Source organism: Pecten maximus, chromosome 1, assembly GCF_902652985.1.
Source record: "Pecten maximus chromosome 1, xPecMax1.1, whole genome shotgun sequence".
Taxonomy (NCBI): Eukaryota; Metazoa; Mollusca; class Bivalvia; order Pectinida; family Pectinidae; genus Pecten; species Pecten maximus.
This window is the reverse complement of record NC_047015.1, coordinates 58338364-58352659: the sequence shown is the minus strand read 5'-3', so window position 1 is coordinate 58352659 and position 14296 is coordinate 58338364. Positions and strand designations below refer to the sequence as shown.

At 42.9% G+C, this 14296-nt stretch overlaps 1 protein-coding gene across 1 annotated transcript in view; it reads left to right on the top strand.

Moving 5' to 3' along the window:
- Positions 1–751: 751 nt before the first annotated feature.
- LOC117339305 (vitamin K-dependent gamma-carboxylase-like) overlaps positions 752–14296 on the top strand; it is a 37724-nt gene continuing 24179 nt past the window's right edge. Inside the window, exons 1-3 of the mRNA XM_033900825.1 lie at positions 752–1076; positions 10735–11056; positions 12831–12986. Of these exons, the coding sequence (XP_033756716.1) occupies positions 10786–11056; positions 12831–12986 (427 nt within the window). The 5' untranslated portion in view covers positions 752–1076; positions 10735–10785. The remainder of the gene's footprint in view (positions 1077–10734; positions 11057–12830; positions 12987–14296) is intronic.

Genomic DNA, 14296 nt, shown 5'->3' with positions numbered 1-14296 from the left:
CTGGTAAGCTTCCTGTATCAGATAGTGTCTCTGTGTAACTGGTAAGCTTCCTGTATCACATACTGTCTCTGTGTGACTGGTAAGCTTCCTGTATCAGATAGTGTCTCTGTGTGACTGGTAAGCTTCCTGTATCAGATAATGTCTCTGTGTGACAGGTAAGCTTCCTGTATCGGATACTGTCTCTGCGTGACTGGTAAGCTTCCTGTATCAGATAGTGTCTCTGTGTGACTGGTAAGCTTCCTTTATCGGATACTGTCTCTGTGTGACAGGTAAGCTTCCTGTATCAGATACTGTCTCTGTGTGACAGGTAAGCTTCCTGTATCAGATAGTGTCTCTGTGACTGGTAAGCTTCCTGTATCAGATACTGTCTCTCTGTGACTGGTAAGCTTCCTGTATCAGATACTGTCTCTGTGACTGGTAAGCTTCCTGTATCAGATACTGTCTCTCTGTGACTGGTAAGCTTCCTGTATCAGATACTGTCTCTGTGACTGGTAAGCTTCCTGTATCAGATACTGTCTCTGTGTGACTGGTAAGCTTCCTGTATCAGAGATGCGTTGATGTTGTGAGCTGTTTTAGGGTAGTTTTTTGGGTGTTTTTGGTAGTTTTTGGGTGTTTTGGGGTAAATCGTTCTGCCGGTATCTAATACGTGTACAATATATCAGTCACAGTATACCAGTCACACAGCGTGCAGTAAGGGTTATTCGGAGTTTCCTCTGGCCTGACACCGTTTCTGTTGCAGGGGCCCAATAAGGGGCTCTACGCCAGTGATGTTGTCGGGCCAGTAGAAACTCGGGCTAAGTAAGGGCATACCAGTTACACATATCACATATATAAATACACATTTCGCCCCATTAGCGTCACTGTCCATAAAATCGATATCCTACGAGGCTTAGCCACTAGCGGCGCTCCGCTCAGTCTGAGCCGGACTGTTCTTGTTTCAAGCCGGATGTAAACAGCGAGCTAGACTAGGCCTCGAACGTCGCTGAAGTGAAAGTAGAGATCCATGCCTCCATCAGATCGAGAGCACACAGAGGGTCGTAGTTTGGGATGCTGACTGGCTTTTCTGTGTGATATAGGTAAGCACTAACTTATTTTAGCTACACGATTATTTAGCTGACATGGAACCACAAATTACGACTCCAGTTTCGCCTTTGTGCTGATCAGAAACTCCAGAACCCCATCTCTCATCTCGGAAGAAACTCTCTATCCATCTGTCCATTACAGAGGGCTTCGGTTTTCGGATTTTGAGTAACAATAAACATACATGTATCAACCACCGCGCTGTAGTTCAGTATTCATACGTACATTCTGAAACCTTATAAAAGTAGGAGTTATGGATTTACATTCTGAAACCTTATAAAAGTCAGGGTTATCGGTGTGTAAATCGATAAGTCTGATTTGTATAAGGTTTCAGAATGTATATTAATACTGAATTTATAGTGTTGTGGTTGTTAACTGATTTCTCATACTGGAGCCCCTGTGATCCATTATGGTCTGTCTCGTGTTACTCTACAGGTTGGGGGAAATCTCCAACCCGCATATATAATATGAAAACTTTCCTATTAGGGTATAGCTTAAATTTGTTACTAAAAATAGCCAGCTACTTTAAAGTTATCTACTTTTTTTTTTTAAATCATTCATCCATATCACATTTGTTTAGTCATAAAACATCACATAACTGCAAAAATGAAATAGTTTTCATGTGAAAAAGTACCAAAAATTGATGCAATCCTTTTCCGGTAGAGTCGCATCAAGTTTCTAAGTACACAACACTTTCAGTAAAGATCCTTTGGTAAAATATCATATACCTTGTCGTAAATTATTACGACTTTAAATAATGTACTGTAAAATGAACTGTTAAAGTGATTTTGGTTATTTTTAGTAACAAATCCATATTCCAACTGATGTATGTATAATAATTATTTCGAGAGTGTTTGTGGTTTTCCTAAACCTGCTGTATACACCAAGTAGTATTATAATTTACATCTGCAGAAAAAATTGTCCATATGAATTATAACATTTTCGTAGGTTCTGGTGGTGGGGGGGGCGGGGTATATTAAAAAGCTGTAATGTAGTCGTTAGCTGCAGGTACAGTGTAATGAACACCATGAAAAAACATACCAAGTATCGCACAGCAATCTCACTGGTATTAAAAGCTGCTCGTCACGCAAATGACAATGCAACAAGGCATTATCATGTGTGTTTACAGAAAGTTGCAAAGCCAGAAGACATTAATAATGTATATTTTGATTGGTCATTTTTTCCCCTCCAGAATACTGCTGTAGACCAATCTAATTTGCAGGAGCCCTTCAAATTTTAGAAGGTGAAAGTGAATGCCTTTGATATGGAGGATGAAGTGTAAACCATCCCATGAAACCTATCTTCAGTCACAGAAACACATCTTACATTATAATTTGATTATTTATCCATAATTCAACATAATGATCGATCTGACTCGTGCCCACCACTGAGATCTCTCATCTAAACAACACAATGATCTATCTGACTCGTGCCCACCACTGAGATCTCTCATCTAAACAACATAATGATTGATCTGACTCGTGCCCACCACTGAGATCTCTCATCTAAACAACACAATGATCTATCTGACTCGTGCCCACCACTGAGATCTCTCATCTAAACAACACAATGATCGATCTGACTCGTGCCCACCACTGAGATCTCTCATCTAAACAACACAATGATCTATCTGACTTGTGCCCACCACTGAGATCTCTCATCTAAACAACACAATGATCGATCTGACTCGTGCCCACCACTGAGATCTCTCATCTAAACAACATAATGATCGATCTGACTCGTGCCCACCACTGAGATCTCTCATCAAAACAACATGTTGGCTGCAATCTTTAGTGTTGCTGCAGTTGGTTCCAATGTGTTGACAGAAAAAATAAACATCTGACAGCAAATGTGTCGCGTACCTTAAATTGACTTGGCTGAACGGTGATGGCCAAGTAGCTCAAATAATTAGAGCATCCATTTAGAGTTTGGAGGTCCAGGTTCAAGTCCTCGGGTCCAATTGTCGCATCTTCCCTCTCCTGTTACAAAAGTAGGCAGCCATTGGTTGGTGGGTCTTAATCCTATGCAGCCTGAGGTGATCATATCATACATGCTTTCTCCTCACAACCTTTTACTGGACAGAACATATATCTTCATCCAATATTGCCCTCTCCTGCTGAGGAACGTCGGTGTGTAAAATATCCATGGGGTGGTGTGACAATCTTAGAAACCAACAAAATGTGTCGGTTCAATCCATTTCTGGAGAGCCCACAATGACAGTTTCAGGTACCTCTAATATACATTTAGTGAAGCTAATTTTAAATTTCATTCAGTTCTTTATAATTTCTGCATATTTAGACATTTTTTTTTTCTATTTTCCATCCTCAAAATTAAATTCATTGCATACTACTATGGAGACTAGGGATGTTTAACAATCCTGTCAACCCTGGTTTGACATGGAGTTGTCTCCCCTAGACTATTGGTACCGACTCTTTGCTCCATTACTCCATTCCATTTCATCTCACACACTTCCTTTTTCAGGACCTGTAGTCATTTCATTCCATGCATGAGGTATTTTTTATTGGAGATTCACCTCCATTGTCCATGCCATTTTCTTCTACTTCAGTTTGACCTACTTTCTCTGTAGGATTCGGGAATGTGTCTTCATATTTAACCACCAGATATATAGCTGTGCTTTACTTGGACAGAGATATGAAATATTCTAATGAAAACCTATCTACTTCCATCATAGATAATGATCTTAAGTCTTTTGCCTCAGTTTTTTTTACCAACCATGTAATTAGCTAATTAGGTATTATTTGTTACAGGTAATTTCATGTACATTGTATATGTCATGAAACAATGACTTAAGTAACGAATATCCTCTTGTTTCTGAATACAATAAACCCACATTGGAATACACATATCACCAGAGTCAACAGTGATCAAGTTTTTGCATATACCTCCGTAACCTGCTAATCCGCTCACAAAATAGCACATGCTTAATTAGCAACACAACATAAATGATTATAAATTACCATCAACTGTAAACAATTCAGTCCTACCCTATAAAAGTCTTACTGTTCATCTCAAAAATACAATTACCATTTGTCTTAATAAATTCTTAAACCTGTTATATACTGAATACTAACATTCAACAACCATTATTTGCATATACTCCCCATGTTGAATTTGTGCATAAATAATATAACACAACTGTATACACTGTATAAATATAACACAACTGTATACACTGTATAAATATAACACAACTGTATACACTGTATAAATATAACACAACTGTATACACTGTATAAATATAACACAACTGTATACACTGTATAAATATAACACAACTGTATACACTGTATAAATATAACACAACTGTATACACTGTATAAATAGAAAACATACAAAACAAATCAATAGAATTTAAAGAATTGACGAAGCCAACGTAGGATATCCTACTGTAAACTTTGAAATTTACGCGAGGGGGAATTTTACGCTAATTACGAGGAATCCTTTTGTTCGCGAAAATTACCCCCACACGTATTATTTTTATATCAATTTGCGTAATATTCAACTACAAGCGAATGTGGATCAATCACGAAAATTACCCTCACGTGAATAGTTTACATATTGAAATCGCAAAAATAACCCACGGCAAAAATAATCACGTTTACAGTATATTACTGCATGAGAAGGTCAAGGTGAAACCAGATTTCTACATACCTGTACAGGTAGCGTAGGAACTTCACATGCCAGTGGTTCCTATAAATTGCAGACCCTTCACTTACAATATAACTAAATGAAATATATGCTGTTTCTCTAACTGGGGGATCTGCTAACACTTGCCGTATCTTACTATTGTCACTTGCCTGAGATAGGGTCAGCGTACGGGGAGAGCTCTACGAGTGGGCTTCCTTAACTTCCCAGGACGTGGACCACAACAGCATCGTACAACACATTCTGTCATGATGTTATGCCTGCACTGTGTTATATAGTGACTATTCTACCTTTATATGGTTCCACAGGGCCAAATGTTGAATATACAGAAGGATATATAGAGGTTGCACAACGAGTGGTTGTTGGATATGGAATTTATTTCACACGAGAAAGCTATTTTTTAAAAGTTACAAAAGACACGAGCTTTAACGAGCGTCTTTTGTAACTTTTAAAAAATAACTTACTCGTGTGAAATAAATTCCATATCCAAAAATCACCAGTCATGTGTAGAAAATTGAATTTTACTTTATATTGGAAGAAATTAAAATTAACCTTTCCAGCTGCATTATTTTCTTTCACAGGCTTACCAAAGTATAGTCAAAATGTCGTCATGTTGTTTATAACTTGATTTATCTAGTTATAGACAATGGAACGTAATTAAAATGTTATGAGTGGGGAGGGTATAGTGTAGTGGGGAGGGTGTAGTGTAGTGGGGAGGGTGTAGTGTAGTGTGGAGGGTGTAGTGTAGTGGGGAGGGTGTAGTGTAGTGGGGAGGTTGTAGGTTTGTAGTGGGGAGGGTGTAGTGTAGTGTGGAGGTTGTTGGTTTGTAGTGGGGAGGGTGTAGTGTAGTGGGGAGGTTGTTGGTTTGTAGTGGGGAGGGTGTAGTGTAGTGGGGAGGGTGTAGTGTAGTGGGGAGGGTGTAGCGTAGTGGGGAGGTTGTAGTGTAGTGGGGAAGGTGTAGTGTAGTGGGGAGGTTGTAGTGTAGTGGGGAGGTTGTAGGTTTGTAGTGGGGAGGGTGTCGTGTAGTGTGGCGGTTGTTGGTTTGTCGTGGGGCGGTTGTCGGTTTGTCGTGGGGCGGTTGTCGGTTTGTAGTGGGGCGGTTGTCGGTTTGTCGTGGGGCGGTTGTCGTGTCGTGGGGCGGTTGTCCTGTCGTGGGGCGGGTGTCGTGTCGTGGGGCGGGTGTCGTGTCGTGGGGCGGTTGTCGGTTTGTCGTGGGGGCGGGTGTCGTGTCGTGGGGCGGGTGTCGTGTCGTGGGGCGGGTGTCGTGTCGTGGGGCGGGTGTCGTGTCCTGGGGCGGTTGTCGGTTTGTCGTGGGGCGGTTGTCGGTTTGTCGTGTGCCGGTTGTCGTGTCGTGTGGCGGTTGTCGTGTCGTGGGGCGGGTGTCGTGTCGTGGGGCGGGTGTCGTGTCGTGGGGCGGTTGTCGGTTTGTCGTGGGGCGGGTGTCGTGTCGTGGGGGCGGTTGTCGGTTTGTCGTGGGGCGGGTGTCGTGTCGTGTGGCGGGTGTCGTGTCGTGCGGCGGGTGTCGTGTCGTGGGGCGGGTGTCGTGTCGTGTGGCGGGTGTCGTGTCGTGGGGCGGTTGTCGGTTTGTCGTGGGGCGGGTGTCGTGTCGTGGGGCGGTTGTCGGTTGTCGTGGGGCGGGTGTCGTGTCGTGGGGCGGGTGTCGTGTCGTGGGGCGGTTGTCGGTTTGTCGTGGGGCGGGTGTCGTGTCGTGGGGCGGTTGTCGGTTTGTCGTGGGGCGGGTGTCGTGTCGTGGGGGCGGGTGTCGTGTCGTGGGGCGGTTGTCGTGTCCTGGGGCGGGTGTCGTGTCACGTGGGGCGGGTGTCGGTTTGTCGTGGGGGGGTGTCGTGTCGTGGGGGGGTGTGTCGTGTCGTGGGGCGGGTGTAGTGTAGTGGGGGGTTGTAGGTTTGTGTGGGGAGGGTGTAGTGTAGTGGGGGGGTGTAGTGTAGTGGGGAGGGTGTAGTGTAGTGGGGAGGTTGTAGTGTACTGGGGAGGGTGTAGTGTAGATGGGAGGGTGTAGGTTTGTAGTAGGGAGGGTGTAGTGTAGTGTGGAGGGTGTAGTGTAGTGGGGAGGTTGTAGTGTAGTGTGGAGGGTGTAGTGTAGTGGGGGGGTGTAGGTTTGTAGTGGGGGGGTGTAGTGTAGTGGGAGGTTTGTAGTGTACTGGGGAGGGTGTAGTGTAGTGGGGAGGGTTGTAGTGTAGTGTGGAGGGTGTAGTGTAGTGGGGAGGGTGTAGTGTAGTGGGGAGGGTGTAGTGTAGTGGGGAGGTTGTAGGTTTGTAGTGGGGAGGGTGTAGTGTAGTGGGGAGGGTGTAGTGTAGTGGGGAGGGTGTAGTGTAGTGGGGCCCCCTGAGGGGTGGTGAGGTCGTGTCCGTGGGGCGGTTGTCGTGTACCATGGGGAGGGTGTCGTGTCGCCTGGGCGGGTGGTCGGTTTGTCGTCGGAGTCGGGTGTCGTGTCCGGGTTGGCGGGTGTCGTGTCGTGGGGCGGTTGTCGTGTAGTGGGGCGTGGTGTCGTGTCCTCGGGCAGGGTGTCAGTGTCGTGGGGAGTTGTCGTGTCGTGGGGCGGATTGTCGTGTCCTGGGGCGGGTGTCGTGTCGGTGGGGCGGTGTCGGTTTGTCGTGGGGGCGTGGTTTCGTGTCCGTGGGGGCGGGTGGTCGTGTTCGTGGGGCGGGTGTCGTGTCGTGGGGCGGGTGTAGTGTATTGTGGGCGGTATGTCGTGGTCTGGGGCGGGTGTCGTGTCCGTGGGGCGGTTGTCGTGTCTTGTGGGTCGGTTGTCGGTTTGGTCGTGGGGCGGGTGTCGTGTCGTGGGGGCGGTTGTCCGGTTTGTCAGTGGGGCGGGCGTGTCGTGTCGTGGGGTAGGGTGTCGTGTAGTGGGGGGGGTTGTCGTGGGCAGGGTGGGGGGTGTGCGGTTTTGGTTCGATGGGGCGGGTGGTGTAGTGTGGCGGTGTTGGTTGTGTCGTGGGGCGGTGTCGTGTCGTAGGGGCGGGTGTACGTGTGGTGGGGTTGTGGTTTGTGTGGGGGGTGTCGTGTGTGTGGGCGGGTGTTGGTGTCGTGGGAGGGTTGTCGTGTGTGGGGGCGGTTGTCGTGTCGTGGGGAGGTTGTCGGTTTGTGTGGGGCGGGGTGTGTGTGTGTGGGGTTGTTGGTTTGTCGTGGGGCAGGGTGTTGTAGTGGGAGGGTGTGTGTAGTGGGGAGGTTGTAGGTTTGTGTGGGGAGGGTGTGTGTTGTGTGGGGTGTTGGTGTTTGTGTGGGGGGGTTGTAGTTGTAGTGGGGGGGTGTGTGTGTGGGGAGTTGTGGTTTGTCGTGGGGCGAGGTGTCGTGTCGTGGGGCGGGTGTCGGTTGTCGTGGGCGGGTGTAGTGTAGTGGGGAGGGTGTAGTGTAGTGGGGAGGGTGTAGTGTAGTGGGGAGGGTGTAGTGTAGTGTCATATGATTTGGTTTTAGATGATACCACATGTGATCTGTATAGATAAGGTATCTTGTTGATTAATTTCACAGAGGGAAATCCTACAAGTAAGATAGAAATGTAGAACATCCTCTATCGTTACTAGATCGTGTTGCTTTATCTTTATTTATGTTTTCTGACCACAATCTGGTAAGTACTTTGTGTCATCAAAGTGGGAAGGGCGTGAAAATATCCATCCACACTTTTAAAACACTGACAAGACAGGGTATCAGCTACGATGACAATATAGGTACACTGACAATACACTGACAATACACTGACAATACGGGTATACTGACAATACAGGTACACTGACAATACAGGTATACTGACAATACAGGTACACTTACAATACAGGTATACTGACAATACACTGACAATACAGGTATACTGACAATACACTGACAATACAGGTATACTGACAATACAGGACAGGTACACTGACAATACAGGTATACTGACAATACAGGTACACTTACAATACACTGACAATACACTGACAATACACTGACAATACACTGACAATACACTGACAATACAGGTACACTTACAATACAGGTATACTGACAATACGCTGACAATACACTGACAATACACTGACAATCCACTGACAATACACTGACAATACAGGTACACTGACAATACAGGTACACTGACAATACAGGTATACTGACAATACACTGACAATACAGGTATACTGACAATACAGGTATATTGACAATACAGGTATACAGACAATACAGGTACACTTACAATACAGGTATACTGACAATAGACTGACAATAGACTGACAATACACTGACAATACACTGACAATACACTGACAATACAGGTACACTGACAATACACTGACAATACAGGTACACTGACAATACAGGTATACTGACAATACAGGTATACTGGCAATACAGGTATACCGACAATACAGGTATACTGTCAATACACTGACAATCCACTGACAATACACTGATAATACAGGTATACTGTCAATACACTGACAATACACTGACAATACAGGTATACTGACAATACAGGTATACTGACAATACAGGAACACTGACAATACAGATATACTGTCAATACACTGACAATACAGGTACACTGACAATACAGGTATACTGACAATACAGGTACACTGACAATACAGGTACACTGACAATACAGGTACACTGACAATACAGGTATACAGACAATACAGGTACACTTACAATACACTGACAATACAGGTATACTGACAATACAGGTACACTGACAATACAGGTACACTGACAATACAGGTACACTGTCCATACAGGTACACTGACAATACAGGTACACTGAGAATACAGATATACTGATAATACAGGTACACTTACAATACACTGACAATACAGGTACACTGACAATACAGATATACTGACAATACAGATATACTGACAATACAGGTACACTTACAATACACTGACAATACAGGTATACTGACAATACAGGTACACTGACAATACACTGACAATACAGGTACACTGACAATACAGATATACTGACAATACAGGTACACTGGCAATACAGGTACACTGACAATACAGGTATACTGGCAATACAGGTACACTGACAATACACTGACAATACAGGTACACTGACAATACAGGTACACTGACAATACAGGTACACTTACAATACAGGTACACTGACCATACAGGTACACTGACAATACAGGTACACTGACAATACACTGACAATACAGGTACACTGACAATACAGGTACAATACACTGACAATACAGGTACACTGACAATACAGGTACAATGAAAATACAGGTACACTGACAATACAGGTACACTGACCATACAGGTACACTGACAATACAGGTATACTGACAATACACTGACAATACAGGTATACTGACAATACACTGACAATACAGGTACACTGACAATACAGGTACACTGACAATGCAGGTATACTGACCATACAGGTACACTGACAATACAGGTACACTGACAATACAGGTACACTGACAATACACTGACAATACACTGACAATACACTGACAATACAGGTACACTGACAATACAGGTACACTGACAATACAGGCACACTGACAATACAGGTACACTGACAATACAGGTACACTGCCAATACAGGTATACTGACAATACAGGTACACTGATAATACACTGACAATACAGGTATACTGACAATACACTGACAATACACTGACAATATATGTACACTGACAATACACTGAGAATACAGGTATACTGATAATACACTGACAATACACTGACAATATAGGTACACTGACAATACAGGTACACTGACAATACAAGTATACTGATAATACACTGACAATACAGGTATACTGATAATACACTGACAATACACTGACAATATAGGTACTCTGACAATACAGGTACACTGACAATACAGGTACACTGACAATACAGGTATACTGATAATACACTGACAATACACTGACAATACAGGTACAATACAGGTACAATACAGGTACACTGACGAGATACAGTATTTGTGAATTGATACAGACACTAAATTATATATTTGTGTTTTAACAGGAAGGTTGTGTCCTGTGCTACTCATACTGATTGACTTTTGTGGAAGGAGTCATGGCGCAACGCTACAATCTGAGGCACAGAGAAAAGTTCAAGGAGAGAGACACCGAGGTAAAAAATGTTCTCAAACAGTCAGTCGACCAGTCAGCAGAGCAGTCAGTCGAGCAGTCAGCGGAGTGGACAGTCAAACAGTCAGAAGGACAAGGAAAGTTTTCCACAGTTTTTGGGTTTGGCCTACATGAACTCACATCATATTCCTCAATAGTGAAGCTCCTCTGTAGGCCAACAGATTCAGCAAGTTTAGGAATTACACGATTTATGTTTGGTGAGCAGATCCAATTATCTAAAGGTTAAAAGCATTGTAGCTCATCTGGTCCAAGTTCAAGGCCAGTGAGCTTATGTCATTGCGCAGCATCTGTCGTCCTTCATCTGTCTTGCCGTCAACATTTTCTTTAAATCACTATTGGTCCTGATTGACTAAATTGATTTTGATGAAATTTAATCTGGAGCATTATCGGGCAAAGGCAATGTAATGTTGTATAAATGGAGTGTGTGCTTCCTATGGTGGAGATTTAGGTAAATCCTTTAAATCACTACTTGTCCTGAACTACTGAATAGATTTTGATGAAATGTAGTCTGTAGTGTTATTGGGTAAAGGAATTTGATGTTGCATAAATTGAGGGTATATCTCTCTTGGGGGTAGAGAGAAAGGGCCCTATTGGGGAAACATTGCAAAAAAAGAGAGACAGAAAAAAAAAGAAAAATACAAACAATGCCAACCTAAAATCCTTCTTCTTGAATGACAGGATTGGTCTACATTTGTTTGGAGAGGCAGCAAAAACATTAGACTACTGAAATATCAAGGTGAGCGATGCAGGCTCTCTGGGCCAGGGCTCTTGTCTTTAAATACAAGTAGTAAAGATCCAGCATTCTCTGATTCATCAAAGGGGATCAGTTTGCCTATATCCCTATAAACAACTAATTATCTGAAAGTAAGCAATGGATATCATGCACATTTGACTGATAGCATCCTTAGGGCTGGGGAATCAAAAAGCTACAAATGGTCCAGCTGACCCCCAATGGCTCAGGGGCGATGCCAAAAGGGAGCAATCTGGCTTAATTGCTATAAAGAACTTCTTCTCTGGAACTAAGCGATGAATATTTCTCATATATAATTACTAGTAGTAACATCTTTAGGTGATGGGGATTTCAAAAAATACAAATTGTCAGATTGACCTGCAGAGGGCTGAGGAGCGGGGCCAGAAGGGAGCAATTTGGCTATATTGCTATAAACTACTGTTTGTATTTTTGAAACTGTTTAGATTCTCACCTCATAACCATATATAGCATTGCTGGGCATGGAGAGATAAACTCAATCCTGTTGTAAAAATGGGCCCTGGGGTCTTTCCCAATCCCTAGGGACTTAGTTTCTTTGATATATCTTTGAAACCATTCAGATCCCCAGCCTATAAACATATACAGCATTGCTTGTCATAAAGATATAAACACAATCATGATGTAAAAATAGGCCCTGAGGTCTTTCCCTACCCCATCAGACTTAGTTTCTTTAAACACAAGCATGTTTTAAAACAATCCCTGGGGTCTTATCATGCCCATACAGTGTATGGACCTCGTTTCTAGGTTTTATCTTTGAAACAGTTGAGATCCCTTCCCCATAACCATATATAGCATTTTTTGACATCAACATATAAATCTATTAATAAAATTGAACATATTTTGATGTTTAGTTAAATCCAACCAGGTGAGTGATACAAGCCTTCTGGGCCTCTTGTTGCAAACAAATATTGTGTGTGGCTATGTAACAACTATATATCAGCCATATTGCTGCACACGAATCAAAAGCTAATTTACATGGTCCAAAAGACTCGGAGCTGAAGTCCAGTGTCTGGTCATCATTAATTTGTTAATTTGTTTATCAAAACACTTCAAAATGCATATAGACCTTCGAAGCACAGAAATTAGAAAGGTCCCCAGTTATTTTTACGAAGTCCATTCATACAATGCATAGGGGACCCCATTTAATCTTAAAGGGATGCAAATGCAAAGCCTGAACCAGTGATGATTTTCTGTTTGGGCAGGTCTTCTGATGGTGATTGACATTCCGCAGGAGAGGGGCATGGCTGTGGCGGATACTCGGTGGGGAGACAACTCTGTCTGTCATTTCCCTTTATTTGACTGGCTGCGACCCCTCCCCCTTGAATGGATGTATGTAGTATACTTCATCATGTTGTTGGGTATGTAATCTTTTCGACACTTCTTTCTGTTCTGTTTTGTTCCACTAATATACAAAATGGGATTAAAGCAGAAAGGACTATTGAGGGATACTGCGATTTGTGGGATCTTACTACACTGCTGTTAAGATCCAGCCGTGTATATTAATATAGATATTTTATACAGGTGTTGTGGGGACCATGTTACTGTAGATATTGTATACAGGTGTTGTGGGGACCATGTTACTATAGATATTTTATACAGGTGTTGTGGGGACCATGTTACTGTAGATATTGTATACAGGTGTTGTGGGACCATGTTACTATAGATATTTTATACAGGTGTTGTGGGGACCATGTTACTATAGATATTTTATACAGGTGTTGTGGGGACCATGTTACTGTAGATATTTTATACAGGTGTTGTGGGGACCATGTTACTATAGATATTTTATACAGGTGTTGTGGGGATCATGTTACTATAGATATTTTATACAGGTGTTGTGGGGACCATGTTACTATAGATATTTTATACAGGTGTTGTGGGGACCATGTTACTATAGATATTTTATACAGGTGTTGTGGGGACCATGTTACTATAGATATTTTATACAGGTGTTGTGGGGACCATGTTACTATAGATATTTTATACAGGTGTTGTGGGGACCATGTTGGAGTATAGCCAAGCTGTGTATATTACTATAGATATTTTATACAGGTGTTGTGGGGACCATGTTACTGTAGATATTTTATACAGGTGTTGTGGGGATCATGTTGGAGTACAGCCCAACTGTGTATATTAATATAGATATTTTATACAGGTGTTGTGGGGACCATGTTACTGTAGATATTGTATACAGGTGTTGTGGGGACCATGTTGGAGTATAGCCAAGCTGTGTATATTGCTGTAGATATTTTATATAGGTGTTGTGGGGACCATGTTACTGTAGATATTTTATACAGGTGTTGTGGGGACCATGTTACTATAGATATTTTATACAGGTGTTGTGGGGATCATGTTACTATAGATATTTTATACAGGTGTTGTGGGGACCATGTTACTATAGATATTGTATACAGGTGTTGTGGGGACCATGTTACTATAGATATTTTATACAGGTGTTGTGGGGACCATGTTACTGTAGATATTTTATACAGGTGTTGTGGGGATCATGTTGGAGTATAGCCAAGCTGTGTATATTACTATAGATATTTTATACAGGTGTTGTGGGGACCATGTTACTGTAGATATTTTATACAGGTGTTGTGGGGATCATGTTGGAGTATAGCCAAGCTGTGTATATTACTATAGATATTGTATACAGGTGTTGTGG